General features: G+C 40.6%; 1 protein-coding gene across 1 annotated transcript; it reads left to right on the top strand.

The window, feature by feature from the left end:
• Positions 1-939: 939 nt before the first annotated feature.
• Positions 940-27,349, top strand: GAD2 (glutamate decarboxylase 2 (pancreatic islets and brain, 65kDa)). Its single transcript, XM_010021579.1, has 10 exons — positions 940-1,095; positions 9,686-9,765; positions 13,688-13,742; positions 15,016-15,132; positions 16,251-16,315; positions 20,239-20,317; positions 22,002-22,151; positions 23,894-24,001; positions 25,744-25,833; positions 26,508-27,349. Exons 1-10 carry the CDS (start codon positions 940-942, stop codon positions 26,679-26,681), a joined length of 1,074 nt encoding a protein of 357 aa, XP_010019881.1. The 3' UTR covers positions 26,682-27,349.

Genomic DNA, 27,349 nt, shown 5'->3' with positions numbered 1-27,349 from the left:
ATATGTATATAATTCTATATATATAGTATATATACAGGATAAAACTGATGGATTTTATGTATGTGTCTGTGTGTGTGTGTTTGTGTGAGAGTGTGTTTGCATGCATACATATGTAGAAGTACTCAGACTCTGCCTCAGGTTCTGCATTATATTCCCATAGTGCTCATGCAGCGTTAATGTATAACCATTGTTCCACTGTGGACACAAAGGCTCAGTTTGTAAAAGTCTCTAAAAGGAATACAAAGTGCTCGTTTTTAATTTATGCACCGACAATTGAAATACGGGAACAAAGTACTGCAGAGCTGTCATCCAATACCCATCTTGAAGTGGGTAAAATATCCATCTTAAAATATGTATTTTAAGTCAGTGTATGCCAGAGATTTTAAGGCTGGTATTAGGGACATCTAGCCTTTTTCCCTTGCTCCCATCAGAGGACAGAAAGAAAAGTAATTGTTGGAATGACCTTTTTCCTTTTCTCTTCCCTTCCTCCACTCCAGTTATCCGGAAGATAGCGCCTGCTGGGACTCATTCTGTGGGTTTCCTCAGACCAGGGACATGAAACACCACCCTGATTAGGGAGGGGAGGGCATAGACAACATTACACTTGGAAGCCCCTTAGGAAGTTGCCTTGTAAGGTGCCTGCTTGGGAGGTAGAACAGAGTGGGGGCTATGTGTTGATGGCATATGAAAAGATAAGAATGGGGACTAAAAGAGAAAGGGAATAAAAAATGAGGATGAAAGGAAGCTCCACTCACTTTTTTGCAGGAGTAATTTTTGCTTAATTTGCTATTTGGGAGTAGTAGATCCTGTTATTATACAACCCAGCTGCGAGGATCATCAGGAAGAAGAATCCGTATTTCTGCCATGGGGCAGAAACATTAACATTAGAGTTAGAAAATCTGTAGCAAGACTTTTCATTTGTTCTGCAATGATATTACAATGCATAGAAAAAGTAACAGTATATTACTGTGGACTCCAGGTGGTGCCATATCTAACATGTATGCTATGTTGATTGCACGTTTCAAGATGTTCCCAGAAGTTAAAGAGAAAGGAATGGCAGCTATTCCCAGACTGGTTGCCTTCACATCAGAACATGTATGTGTTTCTGCTTTTTCCTATCTGTTACATCTGCTTGTATGAATTTATGATGAATAACTGAATGGGAATTTGTAGCCAACTGTCCTCATTTCTGTTATTCATTCACCGGGAATAAAAAAATGGAAGGGGCTGGCTTTTTGATATGTAGAGGGATGAGCTGTGCTGTTATCTGTGTCTGAGCAAACCACTGCCATTTTTTTGCTCTCACTTGTGCCTGTATAAATATCGATGTGAATGGTAAGGACCGCATCAGAGGAAGAGAGCTCATCATCGGGCTTCAGCAGTTTTTGCAAGGAATGTCTTTTTTTCAGGTCACTCTGGGGTAAAATCACTTTGAGTCAAAATGTTTCTAGCTGAAACCACTCCTGATGTTATTTAATGAGAGGGCAATAACATATATGAAGACAGTAGTATGGAAATGCTCTGTGTGTGTACAGCAGAGCAGCTGCACTGTACAGTGGGGACCTGGGCTTTGATGTGGGTTTCTGCCTGTGCGCAAAAGCTTCAGCATACAGGTTTTGTCACAGGCATTGATGGGATCTGGCAGTGAAAGAGGAGAGGGGAAGTGGGCACAGGAGATACCAGAGTGGTCCTCGTGGGAGAGGCACAGCATATTTTACTCTTTGAACGACCATACAGAAGTCATTTCTGTATTGGGGGTGGGGGAATATTTTGGCTTTATGACCATTTAAAACTCCTTGCAGCTTATAGTGGAGAATGCATGTGCAGGATAAAGGGGAAGAGGAAGGGTTATACCCAGGAGGGGCTGTGAGCTCTCTTTAAGCTTCATGGTCCCTCTCAAAATTTCTCTCCAGCTGTGAGGGCTCAGCCAGAAAGGACTGTTCCATGACTGAGGCTCAGCCATGTTAGGTAACAACATCTTCCTGGCTGTCTTTTTTGACTTACCAGAGAACCTGTTTCTGTTCCATGCAAGTGTGAAGAGCAAAGAGTCCTTAAATAGTTTAAAATCAGTAATATCTAGGAGGAAATCCCTTTAAGGATGCCTTTCCTGGCCTTAGGATGGGATGTAATACACAGCTGCGGGCTCCATGTTGCAGAACAGTTGTCCCTAAAGCAGTCAAAGAGAAGGGTATTCTACAAATGAGTAGCAACTCTCCAAAACTGGCTGTACAGCTAGAGATGCATTATTCATATGGAAGTTACAGGCCCAATAAGTCTTGGAAATAAGGTTCAGCATGATTATTTAAAATAACAAATTCTATTAATCATTAGAGAATGTCATTGTGTTCGTAGTGATGGAATGTTAAACAATGAACCAAATTGTGCTATCAGTCTCAAAATAATGAAATGAGCTTTAATAATTGTGTTTTCATGCCAGGGAAGAAGCAGTTCCCTTAGCAAATTAAACATTCCAAAATCAAATATACTGGAAAATCCATAGAACAGCATCTGAAATTGTTAAATTTTAAAAGTATCTTGAAATTGCAGTTTTGTCCTTTCTTCTATCAAGTTTTTTATAAAGTATGTAATGGCACATCTTCTAGGGAAGTTACAAACCCACACAATGTGAAGACAGAATCCTTTAACCCTTAATTGCCCAGAGGATATGGGATCAGGGTTTAACAGAGGCTGTTTACAGGAATTGCAGAGGCCTAGAAGTACAGTCCCTTTTTAGATAGGAAATGTCGTGTAGAACCTGAATAGACACTAAGATAAGAGAATGTCATTTGTCTCATTTATCACACCATGCTGACAATCTACTCGAAGTTTAGACTCTCCAGCCTGATTTTGGTCTCTGTCTGCCACAGTTGGATGCTGTTGTAAGATGATAACCATGGAACAAGCAGACTATAAGTGGGATACTATCATTTCCCATTTACTTTGCACATGTGGCATGATAGTAAACAAAGCTTAAAGCTATTGTATGTATTCTGAAACTTGGAGATTTTGGTCTCAAATTTTTCAGTCACAAGCAAAGATTTGGTATCAGCAGGTCTCAGACAAGAATTTTAGCATCACAGACCAGACTTCATTTTCATTTCTACCAGTCTAGAGCTTCCATTATTATAAATGAATTAAGTTATGCTACAGTTGCTGCCAGTATTACTGTAATCAGAATCTGGCCTCAGTCTGATACCATGACAGGTTCAGCTGCTAGTGGGGGAGAATGGAAGGGAGGAGTAATTCACAGCTCTTAAGTAATTCCCTTCCTAATTTAGGAGTGCATCATGTTCCTAAATTAGGAGCCTGACTCTGCACAACCAGAGAAGAGAGGCATCTCTGGAGAGAAGCCCGAAGCATCCAAATTAGGAACCTAAATGTTCCTTAACTTAGATGTTCTAGATCACCTTCGGGGAGGTGAGGGAGTGGGGTGGGGAGGTGTTCACCTACTTCTGTGCATTTACCACACAGAGACATCAGCCTACTAATATACTCAACCTACCTAAACCAGGTTATGTGACTATTCCAACCATGTATGCTCCCAGCAAGCAGATCTTCCCTGATCTGTTCAGTAGGACTGTGATTTACCTGTCACCCTGCTTCTGTTTGGTTTTGTTTCACCAGTGACAGTGAAACAATGCCATAACTGCTTGGGTTCGTCTTGGCCCAGGTATAATTTCACTGAGATGCATTTGTGCTCAGGACATAATTCAATCCTCTGTAGTGTATCATCAGTGCACTACTTTGATCTGCACTGGTGCAGGAGCAAAGTGATGTCCTTCAGGGCAGCTGTTCTGGACTGCATATGATACAAGAGACCTTAACTCAGAGGGGTAAAAGTGATGGATGTTAGTCATAAAAGCCTATTTTAGCCCATCATTTCAAATGCAATGAAAAATATAAGATGAAGGCCTTCTGTGTCCCAGCACATCAGCTTTAGGCTGTTGTGAGTGTTCAGCTGAGCACATCCCTTTTTCAGTGTGGAGAAAGTGGCTGAAAGGGAGAGCTGCGTTCTCAGAATATTTTAGTTGATACATTTGTCTGTAAGGTAAGATCTGCTGAATTTTAACCCATTCCCTCTTGTGATTTTGACCTGGCCAGCTAGCACTCTTAAACAACATCCAACAGTAGTTGGGAGTAGTAGGGAGCAGGGATAACCCTTAGCAGGCAAAAAGGCCAAAGTCATCTTACCCTGAGGAGGAAAGGGGTTAGAGTGGGAAAGTTTAGCTGTAAAGAACTAGTTGGGTTGCAAATCAGCCTTTGGCCTTTTTATTTGTAGTATAAAAATAGCTTAAGGAACTTGAAGTTTTTCCATGGACTTGATGTTTAATTATGGGCTATACAGTCTCAATCCACAGTTCGGAGAATGAGAAAAAAGTTAGGCATAATTGGAAAGACATAGAAATTTCTTCATCTCCTCTGTTCTCCAGCTCAGCAAGACTTACAACAGTGCTTATGTAGTCCACAACAGCTTTCCTCATTTTCCACCCCTCTAGCACTCCCCTAAGGAAGAATGCATGGTCAGGTGCTCACCAAAGAAATAGCAGTATAACTCCTGTTGTAGTCCTGGAAAAGAAAATGCAGAGTAAGAACTGGCAGGTGATTAAGTCTGATCTGACAATAAGGGACCTCTTCACCCACTTAGAGAGCCAAGGGGACACAGAGAAGCTCTGTCTGCTTCTGGCATCCTTTTTGCACTCCTCTTGGGATGACCTAGCTCCTGCCTGAGGCTTCACTGGAGGTGCAACTCTGGTATCCACATGAAGGGAGAGTCTGTTGGCTGCTCAGGTATAAGGTGTCACATTCTACACAGCCACACATACTTGGAGGAACCTCATCCCAAGGAGCACAGGGAGCACCTGTGAGAGGTGGTTTGTCTGTGGTGATAGGAGAGCACCCTCACAGCAATAGTGCATGCAGCATCCACACAGCAACTAGATCAAAGGAGGCAGTTAGCAATAAATCACTGCTTTGGCTTTGTGCATGCTGATTTCCCCTTGTGACTAAGCCCCATTACTTGCAGGCAATACAGCAAACTACACTGATAGCTGTGGGAGAAGAGTGGCTTTGGCAAAGTTTTTGTCTGAACAGTTTCTGAAACCTAATATGGAGGTTCTTGGCACTGAGGCAGAAGGAAATGAAGAAGCAACTTCTGTCTCAAATCAGACAGCTCCATAGACCTCCATTTCACACAGCCCATTAAAGATTTTGGGTAGGTTTCTGTGTAGAATGAAAAGCTGATCTCTAGTCCTGCTGCTTCCATGGCAGGTAGCATTGCACTCTGGCTGGCAACTTAGGAGGGAGTTTGCAGGACTGCCACATGAAAGAAGCAGCCTGAGGCGTGACCTGTGTGGTGGCAGGGCTTCCAGGGAAGGATTTGAGGAGCCTGGTGATCATGGTTTCCATTGGGTCGCATAAATCACAAAGCCGTAAGTTATATTTTGGAGCATATAGAGCAAGTAGGAAGTAGTTTTGTTTCCACCTAAGGAAACTAAAAATCAAAGTCATGGATACATGCATTCTTCCTTTGAATTACCTGATGCATAGTAATTAGGAAAGTATTTTTTGGTGATATTTGAAGCCAGGGGAAACAGTGAAAATTTGGTCTTGTTTGAGGAGCAACTTAATTCAAATAACACTGTTCAAATCAAACTAAAACCATTATCCAGAAAAATAGTGCTTTAGGGCAGCCTATCCCAAAGGAGTCACTTGCATCTAATTCTTCATCTGGTCGATATCTTGTGACTTTTACACTGCCACAGGATCCTCCTGAACTCAGTGCAACATTTCTTATCCACAGATAATGCTGTAAAATTACCCTTACTACAAAAAAAGATAAGTGAGTCTCACTGTGTTAGAAAAGCAGGATGAAGTCATATATTTAAAAAATGCGAAGTATTAGTATGTTGTGCAGAAACATTAATATATTAATTTCTCTCCTGACACTAGCCATTAGCTTTAAAAACTGAATAGCAGTAGCTAAAGGAAACAATAGGAAATAGATGTCATTACAAGGTATTTAAAAACGTGATGGGACAGAGTCTACTCTTTTTGTAGATAATGGAAGGAAAAGCTATAGCTTACAATTACATGTTAAAGACAGGACTTGTGTCACTTAACTTTAATCACCAAAAGTGTAAACATTTTATCTGAATTAGTCTATACACATTTTATAGCTGATAAAAACAGAGCAAGATCTACAGAAGACAACTCATCCTAGTCTAAAATGGATGCCAAAGCCTCAGGAATGACGTGCCTTCTGGAGGTGCTTTTTCTTCCCTGCTATTGCAGGAGCCCAGACATCAAGCCTAGACCAGCCACACATTTTTAGATGATTAAAATTACGAGAGAAGGAGCCCAGACTACACATCTAGGGATCCCACATTGTTTAAAGACCCAGAGAGGTGAAGAGGAAAGTGTGTTCACCTCCTTTGCTGGTGGGTGGCTGATAGGGTGAGGCTTGGGGTCCAGGTCTGCCAGACACCAGGTTGTCAGCGATCAAGCCTGCAGACCTAGGAGACGATTCAGCTGCTGGATGTCTCAGCTTGATCAGCATTTGGGAACTTACTGCCTCTCATAAGTCCTCCACAAAGCTTGTGCCACTCCAGGTTTATGTGAGCAACGAGAATCCTCAATCTGAAAGACCAGCTTATGGCATTAGGATGTTTCTTCCTGACAGCTTCAACTATGTCAGATTATCAGCGAGTAATTTAGCAATCTACAAAAATAGAAGCATCTGTGTATTGAAGCACTGTTTATTTAAGATGAAACGCCATATTTTCAAGCATCATAACATTTTTAATTATTCTACTTCCTCCTTTTTCCAATAGGCTTATTCATTATTTCACCTGTAATAAATTTACAGTGTTTTTACTTACAAAGCTGACTTTGAAGATATTACTATCAGACAAGCAGACCTATTCTTAACAGCATCTGAAATATTAGACAAAAGGGAAAATTCCCCTGGCTCAAAATCAACAATTTATTTTCTGATCAATAATATGCTTTTGTCACTAATATTGGCTAATTCTTAGTACATTCTCCTTCACCACTGAACTTTAACCACATTTCTTTTCAGAGCAAAACTGAGGTCCTGCTCTATTGGGGGTGTATTTGTAGCCTTCCATGCAGCCTTTTACAGTGCATGAAGGGATGGAGGGAGGAAGCTGACATGACAGCCCGTTCCCACCTGCATGTCCTCCTGTCCCTGGCAAGCTCAGGGCAGTGGTGAAACCCTGGACTTGCCAGCTTCTCCTAGGCTGGTTTTTCCTTCAGGACCAGCATCCAGCAGTCTGCCCCATCCTCCCTTTTTGACCCTGGTTTTCCCACCTGAAGGCTTCAGGTCTGCATAACTCCTACATGGCTGTGTCATGAAAGGTGATGTTCAAGCCCACTTCCTTGTGTCGCCAAACAGTCTGTAGCCCTCATATTCCCAAAGGGATCATGGTTAATGTCCTCCTTCCCCATAAGTTGTGCCTAGTCAGGCTTATTTCTGCAAACCTTTCCTTCTCTTTGACCTTTATATTTTTCTATGTTTACCTTTATATTACAAAGGCAACCGAATTTCCACCACCATCCCAGGAATATTAACCCAAAATTTAACATTCATCATCATGAGCGAAGTTTTCTTTGCTCTTAAAACTGTATCTTTTCCATTTTCACTTTCAGCCTAGCTTTTTCAGACCTCTCATGCAGTTGGACTAATTCCTCTGATGTTAGCTTAAGACACAAAAACATAACAGCAGTCATATGTCTGTGACTGTATACATGGATTGACAATATCATGTTCATAGTTTGTTTAGAAATTGTAATTGCATTTGCCCTTCTGTGTATAGATTTCTGTATTTCTTCCCAATTTATCCCTAAACCTGTTTTGGTTCCTGACTGCTGTATTCCCTTCTGTCTGTAAAAACCCTCCAGGCAGCCAAGCTATCAGCACTACTTTAAATTTTTTTCTCCAGTGCTGCTTTAGCAATGCCATGAGACTTCTCAATGAGGCAGCTGAGCCTGGCCGTATTCCAGTGGATGATGTCTTTGAGCACATGGGCTTAATTTTCTTTCTCATAGTAAACTACTCAAATCTGTATTTTCTTTTTTTAAGGCACTTTAAATAGTTCAATTTTCTATTAGAAAAACAAATTGCAATAATAAATCTATTTTAACTAGTATGGAATAAGAAGCAAAATTAATCAGTGTAATGTCATTAACTCAAAACCCACTGAAATGTATCTGTGACTCTTCACTCTTACATCTCTACCTGTATTTATACACTACACTACCTAGTATATGCACATCAGTTTGTGTAATACTTTTTTTTTAAGTATATAAATCCAATTCTAGCTTCACACAGCGTATTAGTGAACTCTCGTTATGGTGGCAATATTCTAGCTCTTTTTCAGTTTTTGCAACGTTCAAAGATACTTTCCTAAACTTGGGAATTTTTTATAAGCCTCCTCCTGCCAGTAGCCTTCTCATGGCCTCTTCCCCTCCCTGCTCTCATAAAGCTGCACTGCTGCACCATGGGGCTCAGGGACACCCGCAGGGCTGGGAAGAGACTTACTCTCTCATCATGTTGGTTTAGAATTGATTTTTGTTTCTCAAAGTGTTCGTTATGTGTGGAACCCTTTAGCATACAGTGAAATCCCACTGACTTCACAGCCTTAAAGTGAAGTAGACGTGTAACCATCATGTCCATCTCTCCTTACAGCTCTCTGCTGCTTACATTACCGTTGAAGCCAAATACTCTCTTGGCAAAGCAATAGTGGTTACTTCTCTGGTTTGTGGTTGTCTGCAGAGTATATGTCTTCCTTTCTTCTTTAACGTCATGGACACCTGAAAAGCCCTGTTAGATTTTTATCTCCCTGATCTTTTTAATAGTGCTACATCGTAAGCTAGTGGTACTATAGTACACATAAAGAATTGCCATTTTTTAAAGTTTAATAATCTGTAGTTAAAATTACTTTGGACAATACTGTTACAACTGGGATTGAGTTAATACAAAATCAGATTCTTGGAGGTATAATTCGATCTAAAACTATTTCATTATCATAATCACTAGGATTTAAATTAAAATTATAAACTGACACTGGCTCAGCAGTTAAGTCCTATGAGCTAGAGAAAATTAGGCTGACTTGTACTGCAGTATATAATGTCCATATTTTATTCCATACATACAAATTAACTAATAGTCAGTAATAGCCCAGTTCTGGCTTTAAACGGCTGTAGTTCTATTTATTAATTGGAGTTTAACTAGGTTTCACTGGCATGAAATCACAATTAGGCTTCCTATCTTAATTTCTTTCAGTGTATTATTTGGCCAGAAGTTACAAAGCAGAAGCACATCGCTCTGGATGCCACAAATTAAATGAATTCCCTAGGGAAGAATTTTTTGTTTCAGTAAATCAAATTCATAGCTGAATCCATACAAGCAATACAAGCTGCAGGTATGAATCAAGGACAGAATTTGGGTCCATTATCAGTTGCAGTTATGTATTTAATATTCCAGGAGTAAATCCAGATTACAGAGTGATTGCTGTTTCTATAATTGACTGTAGTTACCTGACATGAAGTCTCAAATTACAGTGATAGGTTTCCAAAATGGATATGAATAGAATTACTGCCTGTGTGGGGCTAGTTGCAGAAGGGCTTTCAAGAATAATGCATAATAATAAATGTTCTTTTTCAGAGTCACTTTTCTGTGAAGAAAGGAGCTGCAGCCTTGGGTATTGGTACAGATAGTGTGATTTTGATTAGATGTGATGAAAGGTAAGTAGAGATGCCAGATACAGCTCTTTTTATAAGAAGAGGATCATCAGGTGCTCAGCTCAAAAAGAGCATATAGGATGCAGTCAGCAGTTGGTACAATTCATTGTAGCACTGTCATCTTCAGCAACCTTACACTGACTGACCCCACTTGAGGAACTGGCTCTGTCAGTAGCCACCTTACAAGTCAGGTTTTGGAGCTCATCAGAAAAGTTCCCTTCCCCAGGGATTTCTGATACTTCTTTTTCTTTCATCCTGAAGTGAAACAAAATACCAAACTAGCAATCATTCCTTACATGTTCAGCTAAGAAACCAGGAAGAACCATGTTTTGGTCAATTTAGAGCGTCTAGAGACTCTCACATTTTGGTCCATTAAAATGAGCTGAAGTGGGCCTTTTATAGGAGTAAAATATTGAGGGACTAATGTAATTCTGTTATTTCATGCCCCACCATCTTACTCAGCTGGACAACACTTCCTGCAGTGCCTTGAAGGGGACACCCTTGTGATGGGGTGCAGAGAGAAGGGTTTTGGCAGCACTGTGACCAACAGGAGGATGACGGCCCGTGCAAAGGACTAGTGTAGCAGGCACATAACCTTGAGGTTCCATAGGCTCTACAAAATCAGTAGTAGATAACTTCTTGCTTAATTCACCCAACTAAAAAGTTTTGATTCACTGTGAAAACCCATTTTGAGAAAACAAGAATATATTAACAAAATCAACATGTTATGATGAAGATTTTAAATTTTAGGGAAAAACTTTCTATGGGACAAAAATTAATAGAACAGTCCTTTATTGATTCTACTGAGAATCTTTTCAATAGAAAATGCTCTTACAGTGAGTCCCAAATATCACTGTTACGAGGTACAGAATTATTTACGGTTTTAGCATGATGGAAGATTTTACTGCTATCAAAATATTCTGCTCCCACATTAAAAAAGAGCACCAACTAAGCAATTCACAATGCTAATCACAGTGCCTGCATATTGACTTACAGACTTATTATCTCTTTATTAACGAAAGACTAAGCACACCGTGAAGAGGAATTAATGACAGCATCAACTCAACCAACACACATCAAAATAAACCTCCAGTTGTTTCTATTCACTAAAGACAGACGTGGATCAATGAAGTGGTATCTTCCTTTTCTTCTTGTGCAAATACAGTGTAATGATATTCTTTGAAGACCACAATGCTTACCCTGTCCACCCTGAAGTAAACAGCAGGATTACTGCATGTCTCACAAAATCCCAACACATGTCATCAGGACAAAGTGGGCTGTTTGCATGGAATGCTGAGCTGGTGTGGTGGAGACAAACCTCTGTGAAGATGTGGACCTGTGTGAGGGTGAAGGAGCACTATGACATCTTTTTGATGTTTCCAGCACAACCAGGAATGCTTCCTGGTGGCTCTTGCCCATCCTGACCTGAACCCACAAAATTTGCTTGGTTTTGCTGTATAGTGTAAATGTTCTTGCTCATACCCCAGACTGGACAACCACCCATACATATCTGTTGCCTCTTTTACTACCGCAGAGACATATTGGTAGCAGTAGTGTATTAGCTGCAACTTTGGGGTCATAGAATCATAGAATCACAGAATCACAGAATGGTTTGTGTTGGAAAGGACCTTAAGATCATTTCGTTCCAACCCCCCTGCCATGTGCAGGGACACCACACACTATACCAGGTTGCTCAAGGCCCTGTCCAACCTGGCCTTGAACACTGCCAGGGATGGAGCATTTACAACTTCTTTGGGCAACCCATTCCAGTGCCTCACCAACCTCACTGTAAAGAACTTCTTCCTTATACCTAACCTGAACTTCCTCCGTTTCAGTTTAAACCCATCACCCCTTGTCCAATCACTACAGTCCCTGATGGAGTCCCTCTCCAGCATCCTTGTAGGCCCCCTTCAGATACTGGAAAGCTGGGAAGGGTCAAAACCTTTCAGTGTGGTGTGGCAGCAGTGAAGACTGTGCACATGTGGGTAATAGAACACCTCGACAGTAATACTCATTCTGTCCTCAGCATCTTTTTCCTTCTGAGTCTGTCCTGCCTCACCCAGTAGCCCTCCTGCCTCTAAACATTTGCCATGTAGCACATCTATTGCAACTCCCAGCCACACTGTCTGGGTAAGATTTGTGTAAGGACAAGCCTGTTATTTTGCAGTGCATTTTAAGCATTGCAGGTCATCTGAGCTCAGGTGATAACACGTGAAAATGCTGTGCAAGTAAGTAATGCTGTTGGCTACTTCGCTAGATTTGGAGCCGGAGGGTGTTGTGTGCTGTGGCACATGTTTGGACTATACTCAAAGCCAACCTACTGCTTGCTCCTTGATAAAGCTTGGCACTGCATGAACATGGTGTTCTCCTGGGTATGAATTCATGCACATACTCAGTGTGACCGGAGGCTGGATAGTCACTGATCTTGGTAAAAATTTGGGCAGTGGAGGGATCTACCCTGCTCTGTGTTTTAATGTGCACAAGCTCAATCAGTTAGAAACTGCTGAAAGACCAACATCTGTGTTTGGAGGAAGAACTCATTGCCTTCCTTTGTCATGGGATTTGGTGGGTTTTTTGAGGTTTTCTGGGTTTGGTTTGGTGTTCTGGGGTTTTTTTTTGTTTGGGATTTTTTTTTTTTGTTGGTTTGATTATATTTTCAGAATATTTTCAATTGTTCTTTTAGCATTTTGAATAGGTGAAATGCAGGACAGATTTTGCAGAAAACTCAGCAGTACAAACCAAGTATTTCTCTTGAAATAGTACTGCCTTACTGTGAGCTGTGTAAGGATGAAAACTTAGAAAATCTGGTAATATCTTATTACAATATTTTTTTCCTTTTTTTTTTCTTTTTTATTTCCATCCATCCAAATGTCTTAAAAAACACTTGAGGGTTTTATGTACAAAATCAAACCTAAAACTAATGATTGTATTAGTTTCCCTGAAACTACTATTTTGAGCTTTGGAACAGATTGTTCTTTTTTTATAGCAACAGGAAATCAATGCTTAGTGAACAAAGAAAACCTGAACAAGTCTTTAAAAAAATAGTGTTAATCTAAATGGACAACATCCAAAGCCAGTGAAGACTTTATTCCTCTAATGTGGGCAGCTGTAATGTTTGTATTGTTGTTACGCATACTCTCCCTTCTTAGATAGTCTGGCTTGTGGCTAAAGCAAAGAAAACATTAACCTCAATATTCAGTACCAGCACTGTTCTGTCTTGCATCTAATCCATTTACAGGAGTTCATAAATTAACCTTCAAGCTTTGTACCACTGAGTCTGAATCTCAGGTAAATTCTAAAGGTGTTGCAAATACAATCAATACAAAGGACTCTTGTATTGATTTAATGCATATAATGCATCTATACTGGTGGCTTCTTCTCCTATCATGGTGCAAGCAAATGCAAAGATGTAATGCACCAAACCATGGAATAGTCACCTGAAACAAGTTCATCCGTGGGATGGAAACACAGAGGTGACTGCTTACGCCAGAGCTAAGTTGCACTGCTCAAGGCCATGAAGCTCAGCTGGCATTTTCTGTGCCTGCTAGAAGGGAACCATGGGATTTGGCACCCAGTGAGCTTCTTGAAATACTGGGCTAAGCCTGTCCTTAGGAGCCTGGATCATATTCACAGGACTGTAATGTCAGGAACAGGAGATACCATAGGACAACATCAGTTTTTAATGGGGGTGGCCACGAGATAACTTCTCTCAGTTACCATCACTATATTGATGCGAACTAGTTGACAAAATAATCAGGGTAGAAACTCAAATTAATGGACAGAGTCTTTCCGTGCTCTTCAAAGCTGTATAACCCTTGGGCAAAAAAGTCACTTTGTTTCTATTTGGGCTTCCTATTAAGTGAAGAAGTGACAGTAAGAGCTGATTTCAAGGTCCAATTATTGATACAACTCTCTCTTGCTCCAGAGGGAAAATGATCCCATCAGACCTTGAAAGAAGAATTCTTGAAGCCAAACAAAAAGTAAGTTTACTGGCTTTTCTGCTTCCAAAAAAAAAAGAACAAATCAAACAAACAAAACCAAACATGAATGATACAGTTAGTTGTTTTGTTTTCCCTGGTAAAATAACACAGGCTTGCCCATTAACTTCCAATTTATTTCTCAGAAATGTATACTGGCAATTAGTGAGGCAAGCATTGCTGAGAACATAGTTTAGAGCTACTTTATAATCTCCATAAGCTGTTTGGCTTTTTTTAAGTATGTTGTTCTGCATAACATCTTCCTTTTTTATATTAGCCTATGACACAGTTTCTCAGCTGACTATTGATAAGACCAGAGTAATCGTTTGGGGAATTTGTATGCATTTTAATGCATTAAAAGTATTCTTTATAGACTTACCAAATTAATAACACAAATCTTCGCTTTTTCTAAGAAAAGCAATCGGGTAGATAAAAAATAAGGCAAAATGACAAGTTTTTGAGTGCCACTCAAACCTGCTGATAGTCACAGAAAGAAATTTAGATTTTTTTTATAGTTTAAACCCTAGTTCTGCCAAAAATGTAGACACTCTACCTTTGTTGTTCAAAGAACTGTTTATGAAATCATCATGAATTTAGAATGAAACACTCATATAAAAATGGCAGACCAAAGACCTTATAGTGCAAAAGCCACGTGATGGACAGTGAGTGCTGCTCTGTGAGGCAAAGGCTTTAGCAGAGAGAATGCAAGAGATGGTCCCTGGCCTTTGTGGAGATTTCTGTCTTCTCCTCAAACGAGCTGTCTCCCACTTCTGCACAAGGAATGGAGCTAGAAGTAAGCCCCACACCTCCCCTGGGCACTGCTCCCAGACAAGGTGTTCCCACTGTCAGGACTGGGCCACCACACATTCAGGCACACGCTGGGATAACTAATAATGCAGCCCAGCGCACAGTCCACCAGAGATACTTCAAACACTGTGGTGCTTGGGTGAGATTTGTTTTATGCGACATTATGAAGAGCAGACTCTCTTTTGTTTCAGGCAAGTGGTGTGGAGAAGAATTGTTCTGAGCCCTTGCCTGTCTCACGCATCCTAATAAATGGAGGATGCTAGTTTGGAAGTTTGCTGCCACCTGAAGGTAGAAACTATAACACCACTAGCAGCTAAACTAAGATTAGACCAGTGTAATGTACCAGGGATGTCCTCTGGGAGATTCTTGTGGGCTCACTGTGGAGGCAGCACGGAGGAGTTGGGGCTGCTGCAGGCTGAGGAGGCTGCAGTACTCTGACCTTGCCAAATGCCTCTGTGCTTTCTTGCAGGGGTTTGTTCCTTTTCTGGTGAGTGCCACAGCTGGGACAACAGTGTATGGGGCATTTGATCCTCTCATAGCTATTGCAGACATCTGCAAGAAGTACAAAATCTGGATGCATGTGGATGTAAGTATCATTATATGAGAGGGTCTGGATTACAAGGTGTATTAGCATTAATTAACTAATTAGCCTTTTGGACAGTGTTAGCTTGTACAAAATCCATTGTATTTGGTTCCTGTAATTAAGCCTAACATCCAAGCACCGACTTCCCATTCTGAGAGGCTCAGGGCAGGGGGACATTTTAGGACCTGTGACTGTGCAGTACTTTTAGCAACTGGGACACTGAAGATGACCTAGTTTGGGTGCTTTTGGTTTTCAGCTTTACCTCTAAATGCTATTAGTACAAGAAATACATAAGAAACATACTGAGCACTGGCTCAGTTTCTGCAGCAGCTGCAAAATAAATACATAAGAAAAGCCTACATTTGTCTAGAATAAAGTACCACAAATTGCTGAACAGGTTAATGCAAATGATAGAGAAATTTATCAGATTGGCTACTTAGCTTTATCTGGGTTCTTGCCAGTAAATCTTTCTGAAGGATCATCTTTCAGCCCATTAATGGCTTTTGTGTCATTTTTGCAAATCCTCTTTCAAAAACGGCTTGGTAATGGAATTTCCATAGGGCTGAGCATCTTGCTCTTGGATTACTGTGTCAGCCAAAATCAGTCCAATTCATAGGAAGAATTTGTATGTACTTTAAATTACTTCGAGTCACATGAAAGGCCTGTTTGAACCAAATCGGTATGAGCGAAAGCAAATGAGTAGGGGGCAAGCAGTAGTGGTTGGAAATGCGATGAAAACTCGCCAGAGCAGCTGAAATCCCAGTCTGGTTTGTTATCATCACTTCACCACTGAAGGAGAAAAGGCAACTTACCCTGGGACAGCTCTGCAAGTCATTAATTATATCATGAGGCAGCACAGTGTGTGTGTCAGAGGAGGTGGTGAGGTAGGGGATAGCAGATGATAGGGCGGGCACTCAGATTATGGGCAATAAACTGCTGCTTCCAAGGTACTGGAAGAAAATTGCTAGCATAGCTAATGTCTCAGGCCCCATCTGCCTGGTCATTTTGGAACATGCCACATCAGCAAGAAAAAAGAAAGCGCCCCAAACTGATGTGAATGCACAGATGTTATCATGGAGAAAAGCAGAGTTCTCATTAAGATAACGTGTTTTGCCTTCTAGGGAGCATGGGGAGGAGGGCTCCTGATGTCAAGAAAACACAAATGGAAGTTAAATGGTGTTGAAAGGTATGATAGATGTTAATTAAACATATTTATTTAGTGCATTTTAACACACTTATGATTACCATAGCAATGTCTATAAATAAAAACAAAAATTAATGTTATCTCCAAGATACAGTATGAAGAAATTATGCAAACTGTCCTTCCAGTTGAAGTAGCATTGCTGAGTGCCTTTGTTCAGTGCTGCAGTAGTATGGCACTTTGTTTTACAGTGAAAGCAGCAGACATTTCTTGTTTGCTTTTCTATTCCTTTCAGCCTACATTCACAGGCAAAGAGTGGTTTCTACAGCATTCTCTGATTCAGCGTCCAGCATGAATTAGAAATTGCATTTTTCTAAGAAAATAATCTTGGATGTATTCTATGCTGAAGTCTTAAGTATAAAGGTGGATGCACCTGCAGTTTGGACAGGTGTCCTGGCAGTCACTGACCACTGCTCTGTCACATCTGGAGAGAATACCCCCTCTCCAAGCTGTAAATGACATCTTCTCAGTAACTCTGTGCCTGGATGTATACACAGTTGTAGTCACGAGCATGATGTAGAATCATAGAATCATTTAGGTTGGAGAAGACCTTTAAGATCATGAAATCCAACCATTGATGTAGCACTGTAACAGATGAACAGAAATTATGGCAGTCCAGTTCAGAGTCTGGAAGGACTTAGCTTAAACTTAAAAACGGCTGCTTATTCAAAAACTTTTAGTTAAGATGTAGAACTCTTTGCTATAGGATGTTAAGATTTAGGAGAGAAAGAAAAAAAAAACATTCAGGAATTCTATGAGCCACAAATAAGCAGGAGCTTGGAGAGTATTTAAAGAAAGCTTGTATATGCTTGCCCTGTTTCGTATTCTTCCAAGGCACCTATTTAGGCCACTTGCTAGAGACAGTATACTGGGCTAGATGGAGTAACTCACAAATACAATTTGTGTATTTTCTGAAGCACATGCTGTTTGAAAGTAAATTATTACCCCCTTCTGCCTTTTTTATCTCTGAATTGAACTGCTGTTCCTTGCCAATTAAAATCACAGACAACTTCCTTATCCTATTCCTGAAGATTAGAAGGATACTTTGATAATTCAGTTCCTTTCTCATACATCCCACATGCAAAATTTGGAAAGCAGCCAATGGTTCTATGAATTTAATTAAGACTGCCTCCAACACTCAAAACTTACATATTGTGCATTAAAAGGATGTACATCAAAATACCCAGCAATCTACCCAGTTGCCTGTGAGGACAGAGTATGAAAATAAGAGTTTGCCTCCCAAATTGCTGTCCAGATTCTGCTGGAATGAAAACTTCAGGTTGACTCTGTATTGGAGGATTTTCCAAATAACATGCTTTAAATCCAGAATTCCACTGGATTTTATCTAGTGCTTTGATAGGCACCATCTCCATATGTTTGGCAACGAATTAATGAAATTTGTCATTTCCAGTGCTGTTTCTCTGCTTGATGGACACGGCTTGTTTCAGTTTGTCCAAATCTCAAATGTGGATACCTTTAGAGCAGACTAACAAGACCCAACTTTTATGGACATTCCTGTTTCATGGTAGATATTCAAGTACAACCCAGTCATTACAGGTGTGGATAGAAGAGAACTGGAGCTAGTACTCATGTTTGATGGGGAAGAAAGGTACAAGGAGAGATCATAAAATGGAGCACACTGGGCTCTGAGTACTCACATCCTTCTGGTAACAGGCAGTCCAGCAAAAATACTCCTGTAAAAGGCAGGAGGAGTTGCAGAACCATTCTTCCTGTGCTCTAGAGTCTTCACACAGCAGATCACAAGCTGCCTCAAGGCACCCTGAAGAAAGCATGTTCCCTGGTTTGAGCAGCAGATAGGTCTGGCCACCACCAGGGGTTTCAGTAAGGTGTCCTTCTCCGAGAGTTGCGGGCAGGGTGTGACAGCTACCCGAGAAAAGCATGTTTGCAGCTGAATGAGTGCTCCCATGCAGGCTCTGGGCAGCCTTCCTGGGGCTGCAGCTGGTCAGTGGATGCACCTGAGTCTGTTTTTAATGATGGATGAGGACCAAAGTCTGCCAGTCTTGAGTCTCTCCTTCATCCATTTGAAATCTCTAAAGGAAAAAATTTTCCTCTTTTTTCTGTGACCCACAGCCAGAAAATCACACAGGTACTTGGTGATCAGTTATTTAGTACTGAGTATGCTTTAGTATATGAGATGCTTAAAAGAAAACATCTGCAGATCCATGTAGCTTTTTTACTTCACTGTTTGTCTCAGTCAGCAATTTATGATAATTGAAGCCCAGAATAACTGATAACAAATGAAAAATGGTGGATTTTTATTTTACTTTTTTTTTTCCCCTGTGTGCAGTTGGAATGTAATTGGGAAAATAAGTGACCTGAGGGTAATTTAAATGTTTTAGGCAGATAATTAACATCTGGTTATTGTTGATAATCTTTTTACTTGAGAAAACCCATACCACTAGACCTAGAAGTTTTAAAAGAATTTCTGCCTGATTCTGCATTGGCACAGATAAAAATTAAACAGTATCATATCAAAGGAAATTCACAGACCTGGATGCATGTTCAGAATCATTAGCTTTGGTGTTGTAATCAGATGACTGACTCTGAGCTGATTAAAAGCTGCCAAATACTCAAAAAGCCAAGCCAAGTGGCCAGATGTTGAGTGAGGAAGATGGCTCCCTACAGAGTTTGCATCAGGCTCTCGTGCAGTTCCATTTATTACCAAAGAAGAAAACACAGAAGTGCTTCTCGCTGTCCATGTGACTGTCAGAACTGCTTGCTTTGAAGGAGTGAAAACAATTTGGCAGGAAATTATAAGGATAATGCATAAACCTACAGCTCTGTCTCCAAGTTCTACAATGGAAAATACTGCCAGATTCTAACATGCTCACCTCTGTTCACATAAATATTACCTGCAAGTGTATCCTGGGTCCTTTAACTCTTTTATGTCCCAGTTGACTGATTTATACCAATTTATATGATCAAAACTCAAATCACTGCACCACATGAAATCCTGTGCACGTGAATCCTTGACAGCCTGCCAAATAGGATGCAAATGTATACATCTATCAGCTAATCATCATATGTAATAATAGTAATTTAAAAACAGCCAGTCAAGCATAACACAAAATTAAAATAATAAACAACTGAACAATTTTCCATTCAGCCCTTGCCACAGTCCCAAATGTCTCTTCTCTAGGCCATATTGCAACAGCACCCTGTTTGTTCACAAGAAATAGGCTGACAGCTCTTTTTGAAATGAATGTGTCCTGAAGGGGGGCAGGATCAGACTCTCTTGTGGAAGGGTGGATCAGTTCTGTGTTTATTACTGTGGTAATTATGGACCCAGTCCTCCCATGGTGTGAATTACCATAGCCAAGCTAAAATTAAGCAGCTAGGAAAACTTACCATCAGCAGAGCAATGATAAAAATTACTTTGGGCCAGGTTTTCCAAGTTACACAGAGGCTTAGACATACACAGAAGTGTTTAAAGGCATTTTAAAAAATGCTTATGTGAGCTGCTTACTAAAATCTCGCTGAAACTGGAATCAATGAGAGGGAACCTGCCCATTTGCCAGCTTCCTATCTGCGTCTTTGATCGGCTGTGTGACTTAGAAATCTCATCAGTCAAGTGGGTGTTTTTAGGAAGTTTGCCCTATGTTTATAAAGTATAGGTGACTCCCCAGAAAGTTTAATACTGATTAAGTTCAGTGGACAGAACAGTTATCCTGGGGTGAGTTGCCAGGGTTGTCATCCAAAAACCAGCTGAAGTGGATTAGGTCCCTTATAAAGGCAATGCTTTCCTAATATCAGCCATGATTATTTTCAGCTTTGCTTGCTCAGAAAAAGGTGCACATTGTTCATTATTATTCTAATTATTTCTAATTGTCTCCATGGTTTCACCACCATAGTACAGAGTCTGAGTTTTTTGTGGTTTACTGTCCCAGGGCCAATTCGGTGACCTGGAACCCTCACAAGATGATGGGCGTCCCACTGCAGTGTTCAGCCCTGCTAGTAAGAGAAGAGGTATGTCCCAGTGATTCTGTGATCTTTTCTGACATTTTACTTCTAAAAATCCTGGATGTTTTCTTCATAACTGTGCCATGGCTAGTATTAGCTACTGTGATGAGGACTACAAAAGAAACTGAGAAATAGACCTCTAGTGCTCAGGCTGTGACTGCAAAGGGAGTTAAAGCAGCTGTCTACCAGAAATAACAGACCTAATGCATGACAAAATCTTCACAGAGTTTTGTGGCTTTCCATTCAAAACATCCATAGTTAAATAGTGAGTGCATAGCTGTGTAACACCACTAGTTGCTGTGTAACAAAAAATGTAACTGCAGGCAAATTCAAGTTCTCTTGGGGTGAATGGTATGGTATATGTGCAGCACATTTGGTCCAGGATCTAGGCATCATTACACTTTCTAGAGTTTATGATAGATATTTTCACCCAGCTCTGATCCATATATCCACTTTTGGGCACATGGAAGTAAAAACGGAACACTAAGTTTGGAATAAAAAGTAGACATTTCATTTAGTACTAGAATTTTAATTACCCTCCAAGCCTGTAATTCTCGTATAACCATCAGTTGCTGGGACAGCTGCTATACAACCATCACTTACTAGACCAGCTATCAAAAAGCTGTTTGCTTTTTTGCTAACAGCTGTACAGCACATTGTATACAAAGTGATTGCACTTAGGAAGAGAGAGGCTGGCTTTTATTTGCCCTCTGGGTCAGTTCCCTGGGACAAACCCTGCCTGGCTGAAGTAAGTACCATCCTTGACCTCTAGTGAGAACACATGGCTTAGATTAGGAGAAAGTAATTTTTTTCCCTTTCATTTTACTATCTCAGTTTTGAGCTACACGTAAAGATTAGACTTGATGATAAACAGCCATATTTTGATTCTTCTTGGTCTGGAAATTGCAGTTTTAGGCCACAGTCCTAAGGTATACCTTAAACTTGGTTAAGGAGTTAACTAGAGCCAGAATGTGACTCTCTGCATTTCACTAAAAAAGCTAGAAAAGAAACCTCATGCTTTCCTGAGCCAGGTTTCTTCACCTTGTTGGCTTCTGGCCCTCCCACAAAGCTGCCTCTCAGAATGGTGTCTTGCAACACAGAAATAGCTCTAGCTGGCTGTTTAAAGTCCATATGCTCTTCAGTCTGTTCAAAGCTTTCTATACCACTTAAGCATCCAATCTGCAGCTGAGGGCTTTGCAGAAAAGAACTGTGTCTACAAAGAAAGAAAACAATAAAAATAAGAATTTCAGAGTCCCAAAGCAATTAGGAAAGTAGTGTGATACTACTTAGATTAGTCACCAAGTTGCTTGGTCTGACTCAACCAGAAAAGATGCCTTCTGAGGAAAGGAGGAAAAGGAAGTAGAACAAAGAATAAAGGCAAGATCCAAAAATAAACTTACGCGTAATGATGTTAGGAAGCACCATGTCCAGCTTTTTTAAAAAAAGAATGTCTTGGCTCTGGGAGTGCGTTACACTTTACTGAGACATCCTAGGCCCTGAATGGGATGTGGCAAATTTAGTCCACTACTGACCAAAAGTCTGCTTTTGTCCTTTTCTTTTGGTCTTCTTTTTGCACTTGGACCCATATTCCACTGAATTTGGGTGTATGTAATTTCTTGCCCAAAGCAACGCTCAAAACAGTAGTCACATCTGTGCCAACATCACATTTTTGTGTCTTTGTTTCTGTAAGGGATTGATGCAGAGTTGCAATCAAATGCATGCTTCCTACCTCTTTCAACAAGACAAGCACTACGACCTGTCTTATGACACTGGAGACAAGGCTTTGCAATGTGGACGGCATGTCGATGTCTTCAAGCTATGGTTGATGTGGAGGGCAAAGGTAGGACTACCTGCAATATATTTGTTTGCTTTAAAATAATGCACACCAGATACAGGTTTTTTTCTGTAATCACCATTTTAGAAAATACCTGACCTAAATCTCCCATATATAACATGAAAGAAAGAACATTATTATTTTCTGGGTTTTCACTTTTAACGATTTAGCTTCAAAGCAGCACACATGATTTTGAAATTTGAACTCCAGGGCTTTGCACAGCATTTGCTTTGTGTAACTATGGGAGTCTTAACAACGTAAATCATTTACCTAGGAATGTTGTTACGAAAATTTCTGAAAATAAGAAGGTTTTTTAACAACACTCAGAAATTAAACCTGACAAATCAAGACTGGAATACCTAGTTTCATTGCATGCAGAAGATACAAAGTCAGCTTTTGAAGGAGTAGAGGAAAACTCATCAAAATCTGTTCTCTGAGAAATCTGATTAATTCATCTGCATTTGTAGAATGTTACTAAGTTCTTCCATGTATTTATCCAGTCTGTTATGTCAAGTTGCCTCAAGTTTTTTCAGAGGAGACGACATCACTGTTTTAATTTCCAGAAAGCCTTAAAGATCCTCATGTGCTTCATTAAAACTCTGAAAACAGTTCTGAGGCAGACATCAGGTGTCGCTGGAGTTGTGGGAGTCTGTAAAGGAGGGTGGAAGTTTCTGTGGTCGCAATAATTGTTGTACTAACTGAGATCTCCAGAGAGGCAGCCAATTTTAGCCACATGTCTTTCTTTCACTCCAAGCTTTTCTCCTGGGGCTGTACTAGTTCTACCCTGTTTTGAAATCTCAATACACAGAGGGATAATGACATGGCTTTTTAAGTCAGTTCTGCACTGCAAGAACAGATTTAGCAGGGACATGCACCTATTACTCAGACATTTCTTCTTCTAAACCCTGTTTTTTCAATATGCCTTGTACTGCTTTTTGTCTTCTCACACCCTGCTTGTAATATTAATGATACAAAATAGGATGTGTGTTTCTTAAACAGTTTGGCTATTCCAGCTGTTTATTCCCCTTCCTGCCTCATGAAGCTGGAGCCTTTCTTTGTGGCATCACAGCTGGTAATTGCAGGAACAATTATGATGTCACAGAGAAAGGATTATGGACTTCTGCCAGAGAAAAAAAAACCAAGATTTGCTGCAGCTCTTAAAAACACAGCCTCTGAGTTTATTAGAAGAGAGACAAAACATTACAGAGGCAGGGCAGTACCTAAACAAAATGTGCATTTCGGAAAGCATCAGGCCTATCTGCCCATTCTGTGTTTAACTGAAAAGAAAAATTATTCTTGGAAAGCCCCCAGCACATCACCTGTGGAAGATTAAAATTCCCTACTTTGAAAATAGCAGGAGACTCCCCATGTCTGAAACTCAGCACCATCTAGACACTCTCCTCTGTGCCAGTCCAGGCTGTCCAAAACCATGCTCAGGCTCTCTGCAAAATCTGCCAAGGATGCCCTTCATTGGAGGTGTCAGTAATATTTTGTTGAAAGCCAAGCTAGTACCTGGTACTTATTTTGTAGAGGTGGCTATAGAGAAGTCGGTGGCAAGAGCTAGAGACAAATGAGCTCTGCTTATCAAAGTCCTTCATCTCACAGAATCAGATTCTTCATCTGTCCCAGAGAGACTTCTAAGAGGTGACTTGTGCTGATGCTTCAGCAAGTGCTGCATGGTTCTTTCACTCTTTTGGTTTACAGAACAGATAGTCATGCAACTTTGTTTTCTCCCTCTTTTTCTAAAGGGAACCACAGGATTTGAAGCACAAATTGATAAGTGCTTGGAACTTGCAGAATACCTATACAATAAAATAAAGAACAGAGAAGGGTATGAAATGGTGTTTGATGGAAAGGTATGTATTGCAGCTTCTTTTTCCCAGTTGGTCAACGGCGCTTGCCTTAGCCAACCTATTGGGATGCTACCAACACCTCAAACTAGACAGCTTATGACAGAAAGCACTGTCCTTTATAACAAATCCCACTATGTCCACATCTCTGCCTTGTGGGATCCAGGGACAAGGGATTTGAGGCAACAGCAGATGTTTTCAGTTTGCTCAGTTTCACCCCAGTGAAACTAAACACTGGCATCTCAGGCTAACACAGCACACACACACACAGTTGGAACCAGCTCTTAAGTAAGTAATGAAAAGTTGTGGTTCCTAATAGCAGAGTCTGTTATGAGCGGGGGTTACAGTGCCCCCACACGACTCTGAAAGGACGGTTGTGCAAAGTGCTTTTATCAGCATTCTCCAGTGGGCAGTCACAGGGGACCTGCAGGGACCTGGGGTGACCTGGAGGGACCATTTGCACTGCAGTCCCTGCTGTGATGGGGTGCAGCAGAGTGTTGCTCGGAAGCCTGGTTGGCTCACATGACAGAGGTGACACCACTGTGGGGAGTCCAAATATCTCTTGGCATGTTGTTTCTGTGGGGTGGAAAGCTGAGATGGGACCCCTGGGTGCCAGGTACTCAGCTGGAGCACAGTGTCCAGGGCAAGGTAGTGCAGCCTGGGTTGTGTGGCTGTACCTGCGAACTGCACCAGGTTGGTGTTTGGCCGTCTCTTTGTGGGCAACCCTCTCCAGCTGGGGACAGGCCTAGTGGAGACCTCTGATACAAAGTTAACTGGTGTTTTGCCTGTAAAAGAGAAAAAAGAGATCTCATTTTAGCTTTTTTCCTTGTACTTGTGGTGGCTTTTGCTCTCTGTACTTGGCCTGGAAGGTTTCGTCACTCAGAACATTGCTCCCTGGTAGCGATCACTCACTGCATGCCTAAGTGCTCTGCAGCACAAGGATAAACATCTCTATGTTTCTTCAAACAGAGACACAGGCTCATACCTGTATGCCTCTATGTGATTTATTTCCCCCACCTCACACATCATCACTGAATTTGGTCCACTGGGTCTGATGATGAGTAAAGGAACTGGCAGCAGAGAACAGCAACAGAGGTTGCTGTAACTCACACATTTAGCATCCACCAAAAAGGAGCAAAGCAAGGCAAGCAACTGTTGGCACATTGCAAAAATACAAAAAATGTCAACTAGGTTTTATGCCTTTCTACTTAGTGCTCCCATGTAAATTAAACTAGCTAAGATGCTGCGGTGCATACATATTAATAGCACAGCGAGCTGAATCAAACTGAGAATTCATAAATCTTATTAAATGTAAGACAATCTTAGACTGTCTCTTGCACCACCTGTGGCTTCTGTTTATGGAACTACATTCTATATTTTTCTCTCAGGTAATAAAAGTAAGTGACACAGTCCTCACCTCTAAATGAGACTCTCGCCTTAGCCACACGATCCCTTCCACCTCTGGAGGGGTCAGCACCTACAAAAACTAGATGCCTTTCAGTAGGGCATAAATACATTTTCTCAGCGGTATGATCTGTTTCTGCATCTGACACCCTGGAAATAAATTACCTACAATTATTTTTTCTGCATTAATAATGATGATGACTCTCAGTGGACCACAATAATGAAAACCATTGACTGCTGTCAACAGTATGATGTATGAGAGCAAGGGAAGGCATGAACTTAATTGCAGTTGAGATATTATGAGCATTTCTTACAGTGTTAAACCATTATTATTCTGTGTTTAGCCTCAGCACACAAATGTCTGCTTCTGGTACATACCTCCCAGCTTGCGCAGTATGGAAGACAATGAAGAAAGAATGAGCCGCCTTATGAAGGTAAGCAGCATCCTCCAGGACATCATGCAGGGAACAGCAAAATCCTTGCAGGCAGGCAGCCCCTGAAATGATCTCTCAGGGCACAGGGCAAGGTCACCTCATGGTATTCTGGCAAATGACACCTCTGTGGTCATTTTACTGCAGGTTAGTCTGGCACCACCTTACTCGGATCTCCAAGTTTGTATTCCCTGGGTTTGCCTCATCTCTAGAGCATTTACTTGCTCTGTCTATATTTACTGAAGTTACTGTGAACTGCAGTCGCTAAACCCAGCAAGAGCAACAAGAGCTTAGTAATACCATGGCAATCTAGCATATGAAAAGAAGATGGAAAATTACTGTAACTGTGTTTTAAGCACTAGAAAAAAAAAGAGCTACTGTGTCCCTGTCAGCAATATTGAGAATGTAGGGAAGTAAATTCCCCAGTGTTTTTAAGAGCAGGACAAAGAAACAGGATAAACCAAATGTCTTTTCAATGAGACATTTATTCCTTAGCAGAGTTTAACATTTTTATCAATATTGGACATAATTTCATTTTAACTGCTTCTTGTAGCTGTTCATACTTACTTGTTTTTAAAGAATACATGCTTTGTTGGAATAATAATAAAGATGATGGTAATAACGAAAATAATGACAATAAGCATCATCATAATCCCCTGCTTTTTGTTACACTGCAGGTGGCACCAGTGATAAAAGCCAGGATGATGGAGTATGGCACAACCATGGTGAGCTATCAGCCCCTGGGAGACAAAGTGAACTTCTTCCGCATGGTCATCTCAAACCCTGCAGCAACTCACCAAGACATTGATTTCCTGATTGATGAAATAGAACGCCTGGGACAAGATTTATAATAATTGGGTGTGAAAATCTGTTCCTGGACCTCCAAGTAGACAATTAAGTTGTCACAAACTGTGCGAATGTATTTGTAGTTTGTTCCAAAGTAAATCTATTTCTATATTGTGGCGTTGGAGTAGAGTACAGTTTAAAATCAAGAAACATGGCTCCTTTAAAGTCCTTTCCTGAATTTTAGAATACCTCCTTAATAATTAGCTGCGTAAAAAGCTGCATTGAAACAAATAAGAACAGAAGATACGGAAAATTTTATTCCCAATTTTAACACAGCAACTACTTTAAATTAAAAGCAATTGGACTGAATGATCCAAATTTGCCCAAAATGATGACAAAATCAAATTGGGGGAAGTGGGAGGGGACAGTGAGAAGCAGATTATACAAGCTGTGCGTTTAAAAGTGAAAGTGTTTTGCCTTTTTCGTAGTACTAGAACAGAATTTCTAATTTACGTATAGCAACATTTCAAATGTATTTAAATAGGTATAGTTTTACAAAAGGAAATATATATATATTAAAAAATCCTATTTTGTAAACTATATATTTTTATTTTATATGGGTTATAAAACTGTGAGGACAGAAGCTGAAAATTAACTAGGATCCTTTCGATGGAGGTGCCTCAAGTATTTATTACTGTTTGGTTTAAAATATAAGCCCACATACTACATTCTT

This window comes from Nestor notabilis, unplaced genomic scaffold, assembly GCF_000696875.1.
Source record: "Nestor notabilis isolate BGI_N333 unplaced genomic scaffold, ASM69687v1 scaffold28719, whole genome shotgun sequence".
Taxonomy (NCBI): Eukaryota; Metazoa; Chordata; class Aves; order Psittaciformes; family Psittacidae; genus Nestor; species Nestor notabilis.
This window is presented reverse-complemented; position numbering and strand designations above follow the sequence as displayed.

What these genes read in the sequence shown, in the direction of transcription:
- GAD2 (XM_010021579.1), top strand. Translation starts at nt 940, where the DNA reads ATGCATAGAAAAAGTAACAGTATATTACTGTGGACTCCAGGTGGTGCC. An exon ending in AAATCTGGATGCATGTGGAT is followed by an intron (nt 15,133 to 16,250) that starts GTAAGTATCATT and finishes TTTGCCTTCTAG; the next exon opens with GGAGCATGGGGAGGAGGGCT. An exon ending in GGTTGATGTGGAGGGCAAAG is followed by an intron (nt 22,152 to 23,893) that starts GTAGGACTACCT and finishes CTTTTTCTAAAG; the next exon opens with GGAACCACAGGATTTGAAGC.